We start from the raw sequence: 22,899 nt of genomic DNA on the forward strand, positions 1-22,899 counted from the left end.
CTACCACACAGCCAGACCCATTCTGGTCCTGTATTGCTCAGTCAGTAGAGAAATGCCAGGATGCCAGGATACGATTTGGTCCTGCCGTACATACCTACACGTACGCTACGGTCACAAGACGCAAGCCTCCTAATTGTCCCTAGAATTTCTAAGCAAACGGCTGGAGGTAGGGCTTTCTCCTATAGAGCTCCATTTTTATGGAATGGTCTGCCTACCCATGTGAGAGACGCAGACTCAGTCTCAACCTTTAAGTCTTTACTGAAGACTTATCTCTTCAGTAGGTCCTATGATTAAGTATAGTCTGGCCCAGGAGTGTGAAGGTGAACGGAAAGGCTGGAGCAACGAACCGCCCTTGCTGTCTCTGCCTTGCCGGTTCCCCTCTCTCCACTGGGATTCTCTGCCTCTAACCCTATTACAGGGGCTGAGTCACTGGCGTACTGGTGTTCTTCCATGCCGTCCATGGGAGGGGTGCGTCACTTGAGTGGGCTGAGTCACTGACGTGGTCTTCCTGTCTGGGTTGGCGCCCCCCCCTTGGGTTGTGCCGTGGCGGAGATCTTTGTGGGCTATACTCGGCCTTGTCTTAGGACGGTAAGTTGGTGGTTGGAGACATCCCTCTAGTGGTGTGGGGGCTGTGCTTTGGCAAAGTGGGTGGGGTTATATCCTGCCTGTTTGGCCCTGTCCGGGGGTTTCATCGGATGGGGCCAGTGTCTCCTGATCCCTCCTGTCTCAGCCTCCAGTATTTATGCTGCAGTAGTTTATGTGTCAGGGGGCTAGGGTCAGTCTGTTACATCTGGAGTATTTCTCTTGTCTTATCCGGTGTCCTGTGTGAATTTAAATATGCTCTCTCTAATTCTCTCTTTCTCTCTTTCTTTCTTTCTCTCGGAGGACCTGAGCTCTAGGACCATGCCTCAGGACTACCTGGCATGATGACTCCTTGCTGTCCCCAGTCCACCTGGCCGTGCTGCTGCTCCAGTTTCAACTGTTCTGCCTGCGGCTATGGAACCCTGACCTGTTCACCGGACGTGCTTGTTGCACCCTCGACAACTACTATGATTATTATTATTTGACCATGCTGGTCATTTATGAACATTTTAACATCTTGACCATGTTCTGTTATAATATCCACCCGGCACAGCCAGAAGAGGACTGGCCACCCCTCATAGCCTGGTTCCTCTCTAGGTTTCTTCCTAGGTTTTTGGCCTTTCTAGGGAGTTTTTCCTAGGGAGTTTTTCCTAGCCACCGTGCTTCTTTCACATGCATTGCTTGCTGTTTGGGGTTTTAGGCTGGGTTTCTGTACAGCACTTTGAGATATCAGCTGATGTACAAAGGGCTATATAAATAAATTTGATTTGATTTGATTTGATACCAGGATGCCAGGATTGTGTATTTGATTCCTGGGGCCACCCATTCGTAAAATGTATGCACGCATAAAAATGATTTTGTGGATAAAAGCGTCTGCTAAATTGCATAACAACAAAATATTTAAGTGCCTTTGAATGAGGTATGGTAGTAGGTGCCAGGCGCACCGGTTTGTGTCAAGAACTGTAACGTATCTGGGTTTTTCACGCTGAACAGTTTTCTGTGTGTATCAAGAATAGTCCACCACCCAAAGGACATCCAGCCAACTTGATACAAATTTGGGAAGCATTGGAGTCAACATGGGCCAGCATCCCTGTGGAATGCTTACGACACATTGTGGAGTCCCTTCCCAGACGAATTCAGGCAGTTCTGAGAGGCAACAAAGTTTGGGGGGGGGTTGCAACTCATTATTAGGAAGGTGTTCCTAATGTTTGGCATACTCAGTGTATATTTATGTATGACAGACTGAGCTACATACTTTACATACCATACTCATTGTGTATTTCTGTATAAATATAGAACTATATAAAGCACATGTGTATTTAAAACAAATTAAATGTTTGCCTATCCATCATCACCACTATATATGCTTCATAGATTTAACATGGTAACAGGGTGTAAAATAGATTTTCCTTACTGTAGAGACTAAAGCCAATGCAGAGGCTGAAAAGACTACAGTTATTGTAGTTTTACAGCCTGACAAATAAAACCCAACCCTACGCTCTCCCTTTAGTACCTACAGTACGGACCACCCCACATAGCTCTCTGTTTTCAAGCGATCTTTCACACCTCATATCTTTTAACACAGCGGCCAAGTGATTGTTTATTGGTGTGTGTATTGGTACGTGTGTGTGTTCTGATAACAGTTGTGGGTCGTTCCACGAAATGATTACCTTTTGCGTTTTAAGTAGAAATTGTGCACAAATATTGCATTTTAAAAGCCTGTTATATTGAATGAAGTGTCCTTTAATATAGACCATATGGAAAATTGTGCCAGCATGCAGCATTTTGACATGTACTCTCTGTGTATCCTCTGTGACTTCTAGGAAGATTTTAACCCACTTAACAGCAACATTTCTCCAGGTTTTCACCATAATTTTAAAGCCCTTATTTTGTTGCTTTGACAAAGTAATTTCTAAAGATTACTATCTATTTCATTTGATTAGGGATTCATTTTAAGGAAGAAAATAACTGTTCCTCATTTTAATGTCAACCCTGTTACATGAACTGAACTCTCATTTTACTATGGTGAAACTATTTTACATCTAATAGTCAAATCATAGTGTAAAAGCAGGTGAGCTGGTTTTACTCTTTTTGGCAATTTTCTGGTGTTTTGTGGTGGTGAGTGGGTTGAGCATGACATGCCAACTCTGTTACCCATAGATAGACAGGCTAGACATTTTTTCACAATTCAACATTTTTCGTGAAGCTTGCATTCAATTACCCCTTCCTATTGCACAGAACAAGCTTCCAATCCCTCTGTTACAAAGGCATCTACGGCTGATTTAAGACGATATCGTCAACACTGTTATGGTCAACCCTGTTACGGTCAACCCTGTTGCGGTCAACCCTGTTACTTTATTTGGCACTTAATAGGCAGTTACTTTATTATTTTATTTTTTACCAAGTTACACTAGTCAAAATTGGTGTTGGACCCTTCAAACTCACATGAGCTGAAAAGAAAAGTGAAGAAATCTAAAAGTAAAATGATCAAAAAGAGAGAGACAGAAGTCAGAACAATCAGCTGGACATTGCGCCAGAGAACGGCTCATTAACAGATAATTCAACATGGCTACTGATGAAAATACTGCAGGTAGCTATCATAGAGCAACAGTTAAAGTAACTGGCATGATGGAGAAAACGCTGTTGTGTATTTTGCACTTTATGCATATATTAGGTTCCATCTCTGTTGTAGATATCATTTTCTCTCTTTGTAGATGCGGCAGTCAGTTCTTGCTCAGAGCATGCTGCCAAAAACCCGTGCCAACTTAAAGTTAGGCCGTTGTTTCTCAAAATGTTGGTTCAGAACCTACTGGTGGGTCATAGCTAGTTCATCCTCCTAGCTAAAGCATCTTTTAAAACTAGTATAATAATTTAATCAGGTTAAATCATATACTAAACATGATTATTTAATTTGTCCTAAGCCATATAACATTCATCCATCAGTGCATCTCTTACCTTTGTAGGTAAGTTGGACTCTGGGGACACTCTGTTTGACACTTTCTCCAGAGGGCAGGAGGACCAGCAGTACCATCCCCAGAAGCAGCAGCCCTGGGTGGGCTAGAGACAGCCTAATCCTCCCCTGACCTCCAGTAAAGCTCCAGGACAGTCTCTCAACAGGCTCACACTCAGTCCCTCCAGTCTTCATGATGCGAAAGTGAAGGTTTTCTTCTCTGTTCCACTACTGTTTCTCAACAGTCCTGAAAGAAGGAGGAGAGCAATGTCAAGGAGTTTGGGAGTTAACCAAGGTAAGTCGGCTTTCTTCTGTGTCTCTTCTCTTCTCTCTCTCTCCCTCCCTCTCCCTCTCTCTTCCTCTCTCTTCCTCTCTCTCCCTGCATGAGTGTGTCTGTCTGTTCTCTGTGTGCGTGTGTCTGTATTTGTGTGTGTGTGAGTATTCAGCTGTTTCTCCATGGTACCGTACAGGCATGTGTGTTCTCTGTACCAGGCCAACATCAGCTGTTGCCTTTTCCTACCTCTCCTTTTGTGTCCTTCTAAATCTGTTTGCGCAAAACAGAAGGTCAGGCAAACAAAAACAGCCACCATCTTTCACACATAGATCCTTCTTTCTAAGGTCTCTTTCGCCTCCCTTCTCCCCCTCTATCTTTCTTTATCTGTCTCTCTCTTTCTCATTGCATTCTGTACCTAAATGACAAAATTATTCTGGCCCATGGTTTAGACCAATAATACAGGACAGGATGGATAGAGAGTACAGCAAAGGGTTTAGGGGCAGCCTTAAGTCTGTGAGTGGACACAGACTTAATAGTAATTGTTAAGTCTGTAGAAGGTCAGAGGTGACACTAGGGGTGAGACTAAGGGAGAGGCCTGTATGTAGGGCTGAGTAACCAATAACAATGCAGTTTCCTGAACTCTCAGAAAATCTGTTATTTCCTTGCAGTGATTAATCCTAACACATTTCACCTATCTCATCTAGTTAATGATTAACTATCCAATCACAAATGGATGCTTCAGAATGCAGATCCTCCCCCTCGCTCCCTCCCTCTTTCCCTTCATCCCTCTCTCTCCCTCCATCTCTCACTCTACCTCCCACACAGATAACATACATCAACCTGTCAAGGTTTAACATAAATAATGTCAGACTAAATTCATGAATCTGATTAATTCTACATAGACACATTTTTCAAACTATGCAACAGCAAAAAGGAGCGAGAGAGAGAGACAGAGATAGAGAGAGAGAGATAGATAGAGCAAGAGAGACAGAGGGTAGTAGAGAGAGAGACAAGAAAGAGAAATAAAGAGAGAGAGAAAAAAGAGAGAGAAATAGAGAGAGAGAGATAGAGAGACAGAGAGGAAGAGAGAGAGCGAAGGAGAGGGAGAAAGAGAAAGAGAAAGAGAGAGAAAGAGTGAGAGAGAAAAAAGAGAGACAGGGAGAGAGAGAAAGAGAGAGAGAAAGTGAGAGAGAGAGAGCGAGAGAAAGCGAGAGAGATAGAGGGAGACAGGGAGAGAGACAGACCAACCAACCAGCACATGTCCTCTATGCTTATTGTTATTGTTCAATATATGGTTATTTTAACCCCTGATTATTGTTGCTACTGTTGTTCCATTGACAATATTGATTATTATTATTTTAATTATGTTAATATTGTAAATCTCCAAAGTAAGCTTTGGCAATATGTACATTGTTATGTCATGCCAATAAAGCAAACTGAATTGAATTGAGAGAGCGAGAGCGAAAGAGCGAAAGAGAGAGAGATAAAGAAAATTAGATAGAGGAAGAGAAAAAGAGAGCAAGAGACAGTGAGAGCAAGAGAGAGAAAGAGAAAGAGAGAGAAATTACTGTACGACAGACCACGTATTCACCCTGCCCACTAGAGGTCGAATGGCCGATTAATTAGGGCCGATTTCAAGTTTTCATAACAATCGGAAATCGGTATTTTTGGACACCGATTTGGCCTGATTTTTACCTTGTCAGCTCGGGGATTCAATCTTGCAACCTTACGGTTAACTAGTCCAATGCTCTAACCACCTGCTTTACATTGCACTCCATGAGGAGCCTGCCTGTTATGCGAATGCAGTAAGAAGCCAAGGTAAGTTGCTAGCTAGCATTAAACTTATCTTATAAAAAACAATCAATCAATCATAATCACTAGTTAACTACACATGGTTGATGATATTACTAGTTTATCTAGCCTGTCCTGCGTTGCATATAATCGCTTAGGTACACGTTGCTCCAACCATAAACATCAATGCCTTTCTTAAAATCAATACACAAGTATATATTGTTAAACCTGCATATTTAGTTAATATTGCCTGCTAACATGAATTTCTTTTAACTAGGGAAAATGTGTCACTTCTCTTGCAACAGAGTCAGGGTATATGCAGCAGTTTGGGCCGCCTGGCTCGTTGCGAACTGTGAAGACTATTTCTTCCTAACAAAGTCAGCCGACTTTGCCAAACGGGGGATGATTTAACAAAAGCGCATTTGCGAAAAAAGCACAATCGTTGCACGACTGTACCTAACCGTAAACATCAATGCCTTTCTTAAAATCAATACACAGAAGTACATATTTTTAAACCTGCATATTTAGCTAAAAGAAATCCAGGTTAGCAGGCAATATTAACCAGGTGAAATTGTGTCATTTCTCTTGCGTTCATTGCACGCAGAGTCAGGGTATATGCAACATTTTGGGCCGCCTGGCTCATTGCGAACTAATTTGCCAGAATTTCACGTAATTATGACATAACTTTGAAGGTTGTGCAATGTAACAGGAAGGTTTAGACTTAGGGATGCCACCCGTTAGATAAAATACGGAACGGTTCCGTATTTCACTGAAAGGAAAAACGTTTTGTTTTCGAGATGATAGTTTCCGGATTCGACCATGTTAATGACCAAAGGCTCGTATTTCTGTGTGTTATTATGTTATATAATTAAGTCTATGATTTGATAGAGCAGACTGACTGAGCAGTGGTAGGCAGCAGCAGGCTCGTAAGCATTCATTCAAACAGCACTTTCGTGCGTTTTGCCAGCAGCTCTTCGCTGTGCTTCAAGCATTGCGCTGTTTATGACTTCAAGCCTATCAAGTCCCAAGATTAGGGTGGTGTAACCGATGTGAAATGGCTAGCTAGTTAGCGGGTGCGCGCTAATAGCGTTTCAAACGTCACTCGCTCTGAGACTTGGAGTAGTTGTTCCCCTTGCTCTGCATGGGTAACGCTGCTTTGAGGGTGGCTGTTGTCGTTGTGTTCCTGGTTCGAGCCCAGGTAGGAGCGAGGAGAGGGACGGAAGCTATACTGTTACACTGGCAATAATAAAGTGCCTATAAGAACATCCAATAGTCAAAGGTATATGAAATACAAATCGTATAGAGAGAAATAGTCCTATAATTCCTATAATAACTCCAACCTAAAACTTCTTACCTGGGAATATTGAAGACTCATGTTAAAAGGAACCACCAGCTTTCATATGTTCTCATGTTCTGAGCAAGGAACTGAAACGTAAGCTTTCTTACATGGCACATATTGCACTTTTACTTTCTTATCCAACACTTTGTTTTTGCATTATTTAAACCAAATTGAACATGTTTCATTATTTATTTGAGGCTAAATTGATTTTATTGATGCATTATATTAAGTTAACATAAGTTTTCATTCAGTATTGTTGTAATTGTCATTATTACAAATAAAGAAAGAAAGAATTGGCCGATTAATCGGTAACGGCTTTTTTGGTCCTCCAATAATCGGTATCGGCGTTGAAAAATCATCATCGGTCGACCTCTACTGCCCCCCCTAATTGACAAACAAACAAACCAAAACAAAGGCAAAGTCTTCTCATGCTTTGTTGGCGTTCGACTCAATTTGGCATGAGGGTCAGCTATACACATTGATGGAAAGTGCTGTTGGGGAAAAACATACAACATTATAAAATCCATGTACACAAACAACCAACAGCACCCAGCCTCACCCTACTAGAATCTGAAGTCAAATGTCTGCTGATGATCTGGTGCTTCTGTCCCCAACCAAGGAGGGCCTACAGCAGCATCTAAATCTTCTGCACAGATTCTGTCAGACCTGAGCCCTGACAGTAAATCTCAGTAAGACAAAAATATGGTGTCCCAAAAAAGGTCCAGTTGCCAGGTCCACGAATATAAATTCCATCTAGACACCGTTGCCCTAGAGCACACAAAACATGATACATACCTCAGCCTAAACATCAGCGCCACAGGTAACTTCAACAAAGCTGTGAACGATCTAAGAGACAAGGCAAGAAGGGCCTTCTATGCCATCAAAAGGAACATAAAATGTGACACCAATTAGGATCTGGCTAAAAATACTTGAATCAGTTATAGAACCCATTGCCCTTTATGGTTGTGAGGTCTGGGGCTGCTCACCAACCAAGAATTCACAAAATGGGACAAACACCAAATTGAGACTCTGCAAAAATATCGTCAGTATGCAAGGTAGAACACCAAATAATCCATGCAGAGCAGAATTAGGCCGATACCCGCTAATTATCAAAATCCAGAAAATAGCCATTCAATTCTACAACCTCCTAAAAGGATGTGATTCCCAAACCTTCCTTAACAAAGCCATCACCTACAGAGAAATAAACCTGGAGAAGAGTCCCCTAAGCAAGCTGGTCCTGGGGCTCTGTTCACAAACACAAACAGACCCCACAGAGCCCCAGGACAGCAACACAATTAGACCCAAACAAATCATGAGAAAACCAAAAGATAATTACTTGACTAAGAATTCACCAAAAAAACAGAGCAAACTAGAATGCTTTTTGACCCTAAACACACACCCAAAATTCAGGAAATCTTTGACTATGTACAGACTCAGTGAGCATAGCCTTGCTATTGAGAAAGGCCAGCGAAGGCAGACCTGGCTCCCAAGAGAAGACAGGCTATGTGCTCACTGCCCACAAAATGAGGTGGAAACTGAGCTGCACCTCCTAACCTCCTGCCAAATGTATAACCATATTAGAGACACATGTTTCCCTCAGATTCCACAGACCTACAAAGAATTCGAAAACAAATTCAATTTTGATTAACTCCTATATCTATTGGGTGAAATACCACAGTGTGCAATCACAACAGCAAGATTTGTGACCTGTTTCCACAAGAAAAGGGCAACCAGTGAAGAACAAACACCATTGTAAATAGAACCCATATTTATGTTTATCTATTTTCCCTTTTGTACTTTAACTATTTGCACATCATTACAACACTGTGTATAGACATAATATGACATTTGAAATGTTTTTATTCTTTTGGAACTTTTGTGAGTGTAATGATTACCGTTATTTTATAATTTTTTTTCACTTTTATTATCTATTTCACTTTCTTTGGCAATTTAAACATGTGTTCCCCATGCCAATAAAGAGCCTTAAATTGAAATGGAATTTAGAGAAAGAGAGAGTCAGGGAGAAAGAGAGAGAGAAAGAGAGATCAAGAGACAGAGCTATGTGGAATTTATCCTTGTATTGTCAGAGATACACCATATCACTCTTGTTTAAACAAAATGGAATCAGAGCTGAGAGGCAGTAATTCATCCACAACACACACCCATCTCCCTACAGCTCTATATACTGAAGGGGATAAGGGATTGATAGAAATGACTCGTGTTTACTTGGACCGACCACCTCAGGCCCTTTGGGCTTCTGTGCTACAAAGTACAGGTAAAAAGCTTGATATGATGGAAAATGTATCAGTGTGTGTGTGTGTGTGTGTGTGTGTGTGTGTGTGTGTGTGTGTGTGTGTGTGTGTGTGTGTGTGTGTGTGTGAGTGTGTGAGTGTGTGAGTGTGTGAGTGTGTGAGTGAGTGAGTGAGTGAGTGAGTGAGTGAGTGAGTGAGTGAGTGAGTGAGTGAGTGAGTGAGTGAGTGAGTGAGTGAGTGAGTGAGTGAGTGAGTGAGTGAGTGAGAAGGTGGTCTTTCTCCTTCACATCAGGGGGTGAGTAAAATTCATGTAATGTACAGTGAGGGAAAAAAGTATTTGATCCCATGCTGATTTTGTATGTTTGCCCACTGGCAAAGAAATGATCAGTCTATAATTTCAATGGTAGGTTTATTTGAACAGTGAGAGACAGAATAACAACAAAAAAATCCAGAAAAACGCATGTCAAAAATGTTATAAATTGATTTGCATTTTAATGAGGGAAATAAGTATTTGACCCCCTCTCAATCAGAAAGATTTCTGGCTCCCAGGTGTCTTTTATACAGTAAACGAGCTGAGATTAGGAGCACACTCTTAAAGGGAGTGGTCCTAATCTCAGCTTGTTACCTGTATAAAAGACACCTGTCCACAAAAGCAATCAATCGGATTCCAAACTCTCCACCATGGCCAAGACCAAAGAGCTCTCCAAGGATGTCAGGGACAAGATTGTAGACCTACACAAGGCTGGAATGGGCTACAAGACCATCGCCAAGCAGCTTGGTGAGAAGGTGACAACAGTTGGTGTGATTATTCGCAAAGGGAAGAAACACAAAAGAACTGTCAATATCCCTCGGCCTGGGGCTCCATGTGTAACGGCTAGTTAGTTAGCGGTGGTGCGCGCTAATAGCGTTTCAATCAGTGACATCACTCGCTCTGAGACTTGAAGTAGGGTTTCCCCTTGCGTTGCAAGGGCCGCGGCTTTTGTGGCACGATGGGTAACAATGCTTCGTGGGGTGTCAGTTGTTTACATTTTAGTCATTTAGCAGATGCTCTTATCCAGAGCAACTTACAGTAGTGAATGCATACATTTCATGCCCTTTTTTTTTTTTGTACTGGCCCCCCGTGGGAATCGAACCCACAACTCTGGCGTTGCAAACACCACGCTGGCGTTGCAAATACCATGCTCTACCAACTGAGCCACAGGGAAGCCATGTGATGTGTGCAAGGGTCCCTGGTTCGAGCCCGGGTTGGGGCGAAGAGAGGGATGGAACCTACACTGTTACATTGGTGCCATGACCCGGATCATTGGTTGCTGCGGAAAAAAGGAGGAGGTCAAAGGGGGGGGGTGAGTGTAACCGATGTGAAATGGCTAGTTAGTTAGCGGTGGTGCGCGCTAATAGCATTTCAATCAGTGACGTCACTCGCTCTGAGACTTGAAGTAGGGTTTCCCCTTGCGTTGCAAGGGCCGTGGCTTTTGTGGCGCGATGGGTAACGATGCTTCGTGGGGTGTCAGTTGTTGATGTGTGCAAGGGTCCCTGGTTCGAGCCCAGGTTGGGGCGAAGAGAGGGACGGAACCTACACTGTTACACATGCAAGATCTCACCTCGTGGAGTTGCAATGATCATGAGAACGGTGAGGAATCAGCCCAGAACTACATGGAAGGATCTTGTCAATGATCTCAAGGCAGCTGGGACCATAGTCACCAAGAAAACAATTGGTAACACACTACGCCGTGAAGGACTGAAATCCTGCAGCGCTCGCAAGGTCCCCCTGCTCAAGTAAGCACATACACATGCCCGTCTGAAGTTTGCCAATGAACATCTGAATGATTCAGAGGACAACTGGGTGAAAGTGTTGTGGTCAGATGAGACCAAAATGGAGCTCTTTGGCATCAACTCAACTCGCTGTGTTTGGAGGAGGAGGAATGCTGCCCATGACCCTAAGAACACCATCCCCACCGTCAAACATGGAGGTGGAAACATTATGCTTTGGGGGTGTTTTTTTGCTAAGGGGACAGGACAACTTCACGGCATCAAAGGGACGATGGACGGGGCCATGTACCGTCAAATCTTGGGTGAGAACCTCCTTCCCTCAGCCAGGGCATTGAAAATGGGTCGTGGATGGGTATTCCAGCATGACAATGACCCAAAACACACGGCCAAGGCAACAAAGGAGAAGCACATTAAGGTCCTGGAGTGGCCTAGCCAGTCTCCAGACCTTAATCCCATAGAAAATCTGTGGAGCTGAAGGTTCGAGTTGCCAAACGTCAGCCTCGAAACCTTAATGACTTTGCAAAGAGGAGTGGGACAAAATCCCTCCTGAGAAGTGTGCAAACCTGGTGGCCAACTACAAGACCCGTCTGACCTCTGTGATTGCCAACAAGGGTTTTGCCACCAAGTACTAAGTCATGTTTTGCAGAGGGGTCAAATACTTATTTCCCTCATTAAAATGCAAATCATTTCATAACATTTTTGACATGCGTTTTTCTGGATTTTTTTGTTGTTATTCTGCCTCTCGCTGTTCAAATAAACCTACCATTAGAATTATAGACTGATCATTTCTTTGTAAGTGGGCAAACGTATAAAATCAGCAGGGGATAAAAATAGTTTTTTCCCTCACTGTATCAGACATATCACACAAACACACACACACACACACACACACACACACACACACACACACACACACACACACACACACACACACACACACACACACACACACACACACACACACACCATTCAACACCAGCGCCTCTGCAGTATCTGTGTTGGAGAATGTAGTGTTAACAGAGAGAGACTCAAGCTTTAGGAGAGGAGCTTCAACAACCCTCTTAGCCAACTCATACGGAGACAGCAAATGAGGGAGAAAGCAGTGGGCTTGGCTGTACTAAACACTATTTTCAGAGAGAGGTAAAGCCCTATTAAAGTATTAAAGAGATGTCAGGTTAGATCCCCTATGTGCCTCGATAGAAAGAAAGAGCGAGAGAGAGTGCATGTGTGTGTGTGTGTGTGTGTGTGTGTGTGTGTGTGTGTGTGTGTGTGTGTGTGTGTGTGTGGAGTCCTGAGCTTTTGACATACTGAATGTCTCTAGAGAATATGTAACTATGCCTCCATTACAGAAGACACTTATCCTGAAGGCACCATTCATCTAGATAGAACGCATGAGAAGGAGAGAGAGAAAAGGGGGCACAGGGAAAGATGGAGGGAGAGGAAGAATTGGTTGTCCAGCCAGTGCCATGCAGTTAAGCTAACATCCCTGTTTCATGGTGGACTGCATTAAGTGTGTTTGTGTGTGTGTGTGTGTGTGTGTGTGTGTGTGTGTGTGTGTGTGTGTGTGTGTGTGTGTGTGTGTGTGTGTGTGTGTGTGTGTGTGTGTGACGGGGCAATAATAACTGTTATCTTTGGCAGGGTGGGCAGCACACAGTGCAGGGGGCAAGGGGAAGCGGTTATGATGGTGATAGTGACAGTGACAGACCAAAGCTAATAGTTCTCTCTCTCACACACACACACACACACACACACACACACACACACACACACACACACACACACACACACACACACACACAGCAAGAGTCTGGACGGTGTAAAGTTCAGTTCTGTTATAGCTTGTGGTGTTCAGCTCGACAAAATGATGTCTCATCAAAAATACAGCATTCCGCTTTGAACTATCCAACGGTTTTGGTCAAACAGTGACAAACCCAACCCAAAAGCATGTCACTAAATATTCTAAATCCTGTTTCTAAACCACCAGCCATAACCGACATACCAGAGTCCCCAACAAATAATTTGGGAATCATTGTAATGGAACCTCAGTTGTCGTGGATTGCTGATGGCGGTCATATACAGTGCCAGAGGAATGTTCCCTAGAATTGCTCCCTCTCTCTCTTTCCCTCTCTCGCTCTCCCTCCCTCTATCTCTCCCTGTAGCACTACCTCCAAAGAAAGACCACCCTAAGTAAAGCATTTAGCGACAATTGAGGAGGGAGAGATGGAGAAAGAAAGAAAGAGATAGAGGGAGCGAGCGAGCGAGCGAGCGAGAGAGAGAGAGAGAGCGAGAGAGAAAAACAGGGGAGAAAGTTAGGGTACAAAACACACACAGGCATGCATGAAGACTTTCATACACATAGTATGATGCAAGGAAAAAGTTTGGTTTGGTATATCAAGAATTCATAGAATACACTTGGTTTAATGAACCTGGAAACAACGTAGCACAGTTTGGAGAGACGTTTCATAGAGACAGGTTGTGTGTTGAAACAGGTCATGGATGTCTGCGTGTCTTGGCATGAGTTGAAACTTTCTAATCCCTTGTCTCTCGGTTCAACACCTGAACTGAATGGAGAGAGACTGAACATCCATTGAATGCATGGTGTGTGTATGTGTGAGAGGAGAAAGAGGGAGCGAAACAAGGAAAGACCACCCTTGGTAAAGCATTAGCTACCACTGAGGTACCCAGTAAGTAAGCCATAATCACATCTCTCCATCTATCAAGGACAAAGTGAATTAGACCTCCTATTATACACACACACACACACACACACACACACACACACACACACACACACACACACACACACACACACACACACACACACACACACACACACACACACACACACACACACACACACACACACACACACACACACACACACACACACACTATTCCCTGACCAAGGGCACAGACTTGGCGTAATAACAAAGCTAATTGGTTTTAGCTCTCAGGACTTGAGCTGTTTTTCTTGGCAACAGTCAATCATGTTTCTTTGTGCTGTTTAAGAAAGCATGTTGCTAACTCCCATGTGGTTCTACTAGGCTAAATACATGACTGACACTATGTTATGTTGAAACAATACACAACATAAAATATACTAACAACATTTAAATGTTCTATGCTATGACTCAAATGACTGTATAAAACACAGTTAAGGGAGAAACATAATAAAATGAAGCTCAGAAGGCCCTAAAACAACAGTGTAACTTATAGCAGGATTTCTCACAGTCAGTGTTGGTGCTGTTTTGTTCACAGTGTTAGTATGTTGTTTCTCCATTCATAAAAAGCTTCCATTGACTTACACTAACATAACTCTGAAGTGATGTCTGTGTAATATTGTTCACAAATGCTCCACTAATGTTTATTTTCAATTATTTCCACTAATATTAGTGCCACCTCCTCTATTGTCTCACTCACCTCTCCTCACTCCTGAAGAGAGACCTCCCTGTTCTACTGTATGGGAACTGTTGTGTTTTACACACACACACACACACACACACACACACACACACACACACACACACACACACACACACACACACACACACACACACACACACACACACACACACACACACACACACACACACACACACACACACACACACACACACAGAGAGCGAGAACTCCTTGGGTTAAAGTGAAAGGGGTGAAATGTGTTTCATTGCACAACCCTAAAGGCTACAGTAAACAAATACTCTGATATCCTCTGCATTTACCATCCCTACAGGACTTAACATTAGTGATAATATCAATATAATAACTATATAGCACATTCTAGTATGATGTGAAATAGAGGTCGACCGATTAATCGGAATGGCCGATTAATTAGGGCCGATTTCAAGTTTTCATAACAATTGGAAATCGGTATTTTTGGACGCCGATTTGGCCGATTTTAGATTTAGTTTTAACTTTTTTATTTTTTTACTTTTTTTTTTTAGATCTTTATTTAACTCGGCAAGTCAGTTAAGAACACATTCTTAATTTCAATGACGGCCTAGGAACGGTGGGTTAACTGCCTTGTTCAGGGACAGAACGACAGATTTTTACCTTGTCAGCTCAGGGATTCAATCTTGCAACCTTACGGTTAACTAGTCCAACGCGCTAACCACCTGCTTTACATTGCACTCCACGAGGAGCCTGCCTGTTACGCAAATGCAGTAAGAAGCTAAGGTAAGTTGCTAGCTAGCATTAAACTTATCTTATAAAAAACAATCAATCAATCATAATCACTAGTTAACTACACATGGTTGATGATTTTACTAGTTTATCTAGCCTGTCCTGCGTTGCATATAATCGCTTAGGTACACGTTGCTCCAACCATAAACATCAATGCCTTTCTTAAAATCAATACACAAGTATAGATTTTTAAACCTGCATATTTAGCTAAAAGAAATCCAGGTTAGCAGGCAATATTAACCAGGTGAAATTGTGTCATTTTGCGTTCATTGCACGCAGAGTCAGTGTATATGCAACAGTTTGGGTCGCCTGGCTCGTTGCGAACTAATTTGCCACAATTTTACGTAATTATGACATAACATTGAAGATTGTGCAATGTAACAGGAATAACGTTTTGTTTTCGAGATGATAGTTTCCGGATTCGACCATATTAATGACCTAAGGCTCGTATTTCTGTGTGTTATTATGTTATAATTAAGTCTATGATTTGATAGAGCAGTTTGACTGAGCGGTGGTAGGCAGCAGCAGGCTCGTAAGCATTCATTCAAAATAGCACTTTCGCGCATTTTACCAGCAGCTCTTCGCAATGCTTCAAGCATTGCGCTGTTTATGACTTCAAGCCTGTCAACTCCCGAGATTAGGCTGGTGTAACCGATGTGAAATGGCTAGCTAGTTAGCCGGGTGCGCGCTAATAGCGTTTCAAACGTCACTCGCTCTGAGACTTGGAGTAGTTGTTTCCCCTTCCACTACGTGGGTAACGCTGCTTCGAGGGTGGCTGTTGTCGATGTTTTCCTGGTTCAAGCCCAGGTAGGAGCGAGGAGAGGGACGGAAGCTATACTGTTACACTGGCAAGACTAAAGTGCCTATAAGAACATCCAATAGTCAAAGGTATATGAAATACAAATCGTATATAGAGAAATAGTCCTATAATATCTACAACCTAAAACAACTTACCTGGGAATATTGAAGACTCATGTTAAAAGGAACCACCAGCTTTCATATGTTCTCATGTTCTGAGCAAGGAACTTAAACGTTAGCTTTTTTACATGGCACATATTGCACTTTTACTTTCTTCTCCAACACTTTGTTTTTGCATTATTTAAACCAAATTGAACATTTCATTATTTATTTGAAGCTAAATTGATTTTATTGATGTATTATATTAAGTTAAAATAAGTGTTCATTCAGTATTGTTGTAATTGTCATTATTACAAATAAATAAATAAAATCAGCCGATTAACCGGTACCGGCTTTTTTTTGGCCCTCCAATAATCGGTATCGGTATCGGCGTTGAAGAATCATAATCGGTCGACCTCTAATGTGAAAGTGTTTTAGCAGTCTGTATTGCATCATATGTGTTCATCTGCACTCTGAAGTTTGAATGTGGGTTATCCAACACGACAGAATGTCAACATCGGAACCAACAATAGCCTGCTTTGAGATGTTATCGCTGTTATAGCTTTCGAGCATAACAGCAGCATATGCTTATCTCTATATAATTACATGAAAAACTCACATTAATTAAGCATAAGTTATTAACTGATTAATCGTTATGATTGCTATAGAGGCCCCTGACATACTTCCATACATGCTAACGTGAGAATCCATCTAATCTGAGATGATTAGATGAATAGTGATAGAACACATCTTACAGGTTTAAATAGCTATCATACATCATCCACAAGAACATTTTAATCCATGCCAAAAAAGTAAAGGAAGGTAAGGAGGTAAAGAAACCCAACACCCAGTCCATTCTTAGTAGTGTACAGTGACTATTTGATCCTGTGCCTGAGGAAAGGCTGTAGTTCCTGTGCTAATGTGCCTCCTAATAAATCCTATACATCATCCTGACAAAGCTCTTTGGTCGGATCCAATGACCTATAACAGCTTTAGGGGACTTTTCAGTATAACTGGACTTGGTTAGGGGACATTTCAACGGTGACTCTTTTTTGGAGACCATTTATCATGCAAACATCAGATAAAAAATAGCTGCAATCCAAGAACTAACTTCCCCCGAAAACCTTAATGCATTCAATCAATACAGGGTGAGGTTCCAAAGGGATGATATTACAACAGAATTCCTTCAGTTGAGCTTTTACAGGAAAACCTACTCAGTGCTGGAAACCAGAGGGAAAGTATCAGGTTCCAGCCCTGTGGTCCTTGTGCACTCTGGCAGAGATGAGACTGTTATATGATGACAGAGCTGTTATCTGTAGCCCAGTGCTGTAGTGGTAAGACAATACTACGGTCTATGATAATAGACATGTGCTGCTGTTATTAGAGGCTCATTTCATGTTTACTGTAGCGATTTAATCTTCCGTTATGTATAAATGTGAGAGCCCTCAGGTCAGTGCAGAAGATTGCTTGTGTGTGTGTGTGTGTGTGTGTGTGTGTGTGTGTGTGTGTGTGTGTGTGTGTGTGTGTGTGTGTGTGTGTGTGTGTGTGTGTGTGTGTGTGTGTGTGTGTGTGTGTGTGTGTAACCTTACGCACCTGAGAGGGTTAGGCCGACGGACAGTAACAGGACAGGTAAACCTAAACACTAAACATCCTGAGAGCTACACTGATAGGATTAATCGCCTGTGACTAAAAGGACTGACAGGTCTGAGTGCTGCATTTACATCAGCCCAATGGCCTGAGGAGACAGCCATACTTCTTCAACACTCATTACACTTACTCCTGCTAGGGGATGGGCAACTCCCATCCTGGAGAGCTAAAGGGTGTTTCAGGCTTTTGTAGGACATTATTAGCTGAATGGTGATAAGCAGGTCATGGACCTGAGGGAACTGACTTTCTGCCATATTGCTTTCTGTGAAGGGGAGTGAATAAGGGGAAATAGAAGTAGACATAATGATATATAAGAACTGCAACGCTGCTGGGTTTTTCACGCTCAACAGTTTCCCATGTGTATCAAGAATAGTCCACCACCCAAAGGACATCCAGCTAACTTCACATAACTGTGAGAACCATTGGAGTCAACATGGGCCGCTTCGACAGCTTGCAGTCCGTTCCCCGACAAATTGAGGCAGTTCTGGCGTGCAAAAGGGGTTGCAACACAATATCAGGAAGGTGTTCCTAATGTTTTGTACACTCAATGTATAAAGAGAGAGAAGGAGGACAGACAGGAAGGAATGAGAGCCAGCAGGGCTGTTCTGTGCCACTTGGATGTTGTAGACTCTGAGCACACACACACTCATTTTCACGCATACATGCACACATACACACACAAATGTGCACACACATAAACACGTGCACACACACACACACACACACACACACACACACACACACACACACACACACACACACACACCATCTCATCTAAGGTACCCCTCTCTGTTTGCGTAAAGGGATATAAAATCATAACCATATAAGGACATGCTATTACCACCAGTCAGATAACTTCCAACTGCAGAGGTGATTCTAGGTATTTAACCTCCTGACAAAAAACAAAATACTCTAACACAAAACATAACAGATTACAGTTCCGTTGGCTCAACATTCCAAAATCCTGATATGCTATTGATAAAATGTCAGTGCAGATTCTATAATTATTACACAAACATGCACGCACACACACACCTTCCACCCCTGACCAGGAGAGCTCTGAGAGAGTGGGAATGCTTTCAGCCCAGTCCAGGAAAACGTTCAGCCATAAAACCCATGACGCTGTCACACAGCTCAGGAATGGTGCTGAGGGCCATTCTAAACACAGCAGAATATTGATGCGTACTGGAGCCTGTCCAGCACAGCTGGATATATTGTAGCATTGATGTTTTATTTCAGAAAAGCAGGTGTGAAATGGCCTCTTCATTGCTATCAATTTTACCTCTTCCAAAAGGTAAATATTTTCAAACACAAATGTCTGTATCAGAATCAACCTCCAGTCCTTTGCTTGCACCCTGTCCCTGCCACTGTGTGTCTGTGCTTGCGTGTTGTATGTCTATGCCTGTGCATACACTAATCAGTCTTAAGCATGTCTGACAAAGCATGGTCAGTGAGGCAATGATTGGCTGCTGTTTAAAGAGTCCAATCACAGGAGGTTTTCTCTGTTGTCTTTCTGAGGCGAAACGGCAGAAAATTTGCCAGCATTTATTTAGCTACGTCTCCTCTGACTGACACTACTGCCAGACAGAGGAGAGCAATCACCATCCTCATACCTCTCTGTCTCTTTCTCTCTTGATCATTCTGTCTCTGTCACTTTCTCTCTTGGTCTATCTGTCTCTGTCTCTTTCTCTCTTGGTCTATCTGTCTCTGTCTCTTTCTCTCTTGGTCTATCTGTCTCTTTCTCTCTTGATCTATCTGTCTCTATCTCTTTCTCTCTTGATCTATCTGTCTCTATCTCTTTCTCTCTTGGTCTATCTGTCTCTGTCTCTTTCTCTCTTGGTCTATCTGTCTCTGTCTCTTTCTCTCTTGGTCTATCTGTCTCTGTCTCTTTCTCTCTTGGTCTATCTGTCTCTGTCTCTTTCTCTCTTGGTCTATCTGTCTCTGTCTCTTTCTCTCTTGGTCTATCTGTCTCTTTCTCTCTTGATCTATCTGTCTCTATCTCTTTCTCTCTTGGTCTATCTGTCTCTTTCTCTCTTGATCTATCTGTCTCTATCTGTCTCTCTCTTTCTCTCTTGATCTTTCTGTATATTTCTCTCTTTATCTTTCTGTCTCTCTCTTTCTCTCTTGATCTTTCTGTCTCTGTCTCTTTCTCGCTCTTTCTCTCTTGATCTTTCTGTCTCTGTCTCTCTTGATCTATCTGTCTCTCTCTTTCTCTCTTGATCTTTCTGTCTCTCTCTTTCTCTCTTGATCTTTGTCTCTTTCTCTCTTGATCTTTTTCTCTCTCTCTCTTTCTCTGTTGATCTTTCTGTCTCTGTCTCTCTTGAACTTTCTGTCTCTGCCTCTTTCTCTCTTGATCTTTCTGTCTCTGTCTCTCTTGATTTATCTGTCTCTCTCTTTCTCTCTTGATTTTCTGTCTCTCTCTTTCTCTCTTGATCTTTGTCTCTTTCTCTCTTGATCTTTTTCTCTCTTGATCTTTCTGTCTTGATCTTTCTGTCTCTTTCTCTCTTGATCTTTCTCTCTCTCTCTTGATCTTTCTCTCTCTCTCTTGATCTTTCTCTATCTGTGTCTTTCTCTCTTGATCTTTCTGTCTTTCTTCCTCTCTTGATCTTTCTGTCTCTCTCTCTTTCTCTCTTCCTCCCTGTTTCTCTCTCCCTCTCTTTCTCTCATTCTCTCTCTCTGCCTACCCTGTGTCCTGGTAGGGTCTGCAGAGCTGAAGTACAGCTATATAGCTGGGAGCAGGCTGGCCTGGGATGGCTAGAATAACGAGGTAGCAGGTTATGACTGCGTCTTTATCCTGCCCTGCCTGTTACACTGACCACAGGGTGTCAGAGAGCTTCAAAACAGACACTGTGTGTGTGTGTGTGTGTGTGTGTGTGTGTGTGTGTGTGTGTAACATTATGAAAACTGTTACCAAGCACACACATATGTAACCAAAGAAAAACAATGAATCATTATACTTATAAAATATTATGAACTATTATATTATTCCTTTGTCAATCTTCTGCCATGCTGCCTCTTTGAGCTTTTTTTAAGGAAAAACTTCAGCTCTACTTCAGATTTTGACAGAAGGGTATTAAGCCACTGAGTCAACACAGTGACCAGACAGTACCACACCCACCCACACACACACACACACACACACACACACACACACACACACACACACACACACACACACACACACACACACACACACACACACACACACAACCTCAGGACACAGAACATTAGCACTGAGGTGTGAGAAAAAGTGTGTAGCGAGGAGGAGAGTTTACTACTGTCAGAAGACTGTCAGAATGTCCTCATACCAAACTCCTCTTAAACATTCTGTCTGTCTCTCTGAAATACTCCTTATACCCCAGTGGACTAAATATTTTCATCCACATCGTATGCAGTATTTATGGACTGTGAGAGATAAAGACAACACTATATCATAAAGAGAAAGAAATATGTATACCATATGAGGCTTATCCAATGTTCAACTCCTGGCTCATGAAAGCCTAGTTTTATGAGAACTATCCAGCTGTTCTACTTCTAGCTAGGTTATACAAATCAAATTCTACAAGCTTTGTCCTACACCTCTGTAGCTTCGGAACACACCACTTGTTAGTAAACCAATCTAAACCTTGTCAGTAAACTGTTTGTGTGCTTATCTTGTAGGCCGATTGTTTTGTGAGAAATAGTTAGTCGTGGAAACCCGATGTTGAATTGCAATGAATTCTAAGTAGGGCAGAAATTAGCTTTTGAATCAGGAACGTTTCCTCTCATGACCTCTAGATGCCAGAACGTCGAATGAAATGATATGTTAACTTACTTTACAGGTTGTCCATGCGGTTGGTCTATTTGGCGGTAGGAATGTGTGTCAATATATCCACAGGAACGTATAATTACATATTTTCAAAGTGGTGGTAGTGCATTCAGATTCCCTACACCTGAAGCATGTGCAGAGCCATGTAAACATGCTTACGACCTAGGCAAGTATGCATGCGTCACCTGCATGTCTTTTCATCTTGTGTGCATGCTTCAGGTAAAATAAATCTGAACGCACTACCAAGCGCTTTGAAAAGTTGGTGTAATTATACTTTCCTGTGGATATATTGTCTCACTTTCCCACTGCCAAAAGGACCAACCGCACAGACAAACTGTAAAGTACTGTACATTAAAATATGATTTGATTCAACATTCTGGATTGTAGAGGTCGTGAGAGAAAACATGTTTGCCAATGTCGGGTTTCCAGACAAGAAGTGCTCTAGCTGTGCCATTAGTCATAATTCAATATGCAGCAGTTAAGAGCTGATGGCAAACTGATGAGGCTATGAAGACATCAAAACATTCTGCTTACAAAACACATTGCCTAAAATACCAACACCCAATGAAATATGTACCTAACAACACGTGCATTTGGCTATTCATCGTACACTTTTCTAACCAGATTAATTATTTGCATTATGCATGGTCAAGTTCTACACGAATTTTCACATACATGTAGCGTTGACTTATTGTTAATCGAGCCTAATAAATAAAATAAAATAATCCATAATTCTTTATCAATTTACCTGTTCTCAACGTGGTCTTGTCGCTCCTGGAGTAGGATTCCTCCCGTGCGTAATGATGACAGGAGCAGACGACCCAGGAGCGCTGTTTAAGAACTCACACAAAACTCAGCAACAACTTTCCCTAAACCTTTCATTGACGCGCACTGCCCTCTCCAAACAATAAAACAGTCAAAGGGTTAGCTGGGTTATATCACAGCAGCAATAAAAGTCGCACAAACTAAATTGCCCCGATATTTCCCCGCCCTTCCTTTTTATTAAACTCTGAGCGGTTTGACGCACGCTCGGTAGTCTCCGCCACAGCGATGAACTCTGTGCACTCCACTTGTGCATGCTGGATGGATAGAGGGATGAGTTGGATGTGCGGCGTTTTGCCTCAAGGGAAGTGGGGATGGCAAACCCCCACTCAATAGAAAAAATGCTTATGTTATAGGTAATAATAAACTGGACTGCTGTATAACCTCTGCTGTATAACCTCCAAAACACATTGATTTTAATATATTTAAACTAGGGCTCTATTCAATCAAATCCGCTTTAGCCAACATACACATAACGGTTGTTTTGGCACTGTTGGAGGTGGAACTGTGTTAGAGCTGTCAAATCCACAAGAAGCTCCTGGCATTATACCTAAAGTTGACATTGTCACTGGCTGCATGGAGACA

The 22,899-nt window shown here is 42.3% G+C and overlaps 1 protein-coding gene across 1 annotated transcript in view; it reads right to left on the reverse strand.

Moving 5' to 3' along the window:
• Positions 1-22,557, reverse strand: part of LOC106573452 (semaphorin-3D-like) — a 69,948-nt gene extending 47,391 nt beyond the window's left edge. Inside the window, exons 1-2 of the mRNA XM_014148513.2 lie at positions 22,241-22,557; positions 3,538-3,779 (exon numbers count right to left, since the gene is read on the reverse strand). Coding sequence (XP_014003988.1) covers positions 3,538-3,727 — 190 coding nt within the window. The 5' untranslated portion in view covers positions 3,728-3,779; positions 22,241-22,557. The remainder of the gene's footprint in view (positions 1-3,537; positions 3,780-22,240) is intronic.
• Positions 22,558-22,899: the final 342 nt, after the last annotated feature.

Source organism: Salmo salar, chromosome ssa16 (genome assembly GCF_905237065.1).
Source record: "Salmo salar chromosome ssa16, Ssal_v3.1, whole genome shotgun sequence".
NCBI classification, from domain to species: Eukaryota; Metazoa; Chordata; class Actinopteri; order Salmoniformes; family Salmonidae; genus Salmo; species Salmo salar.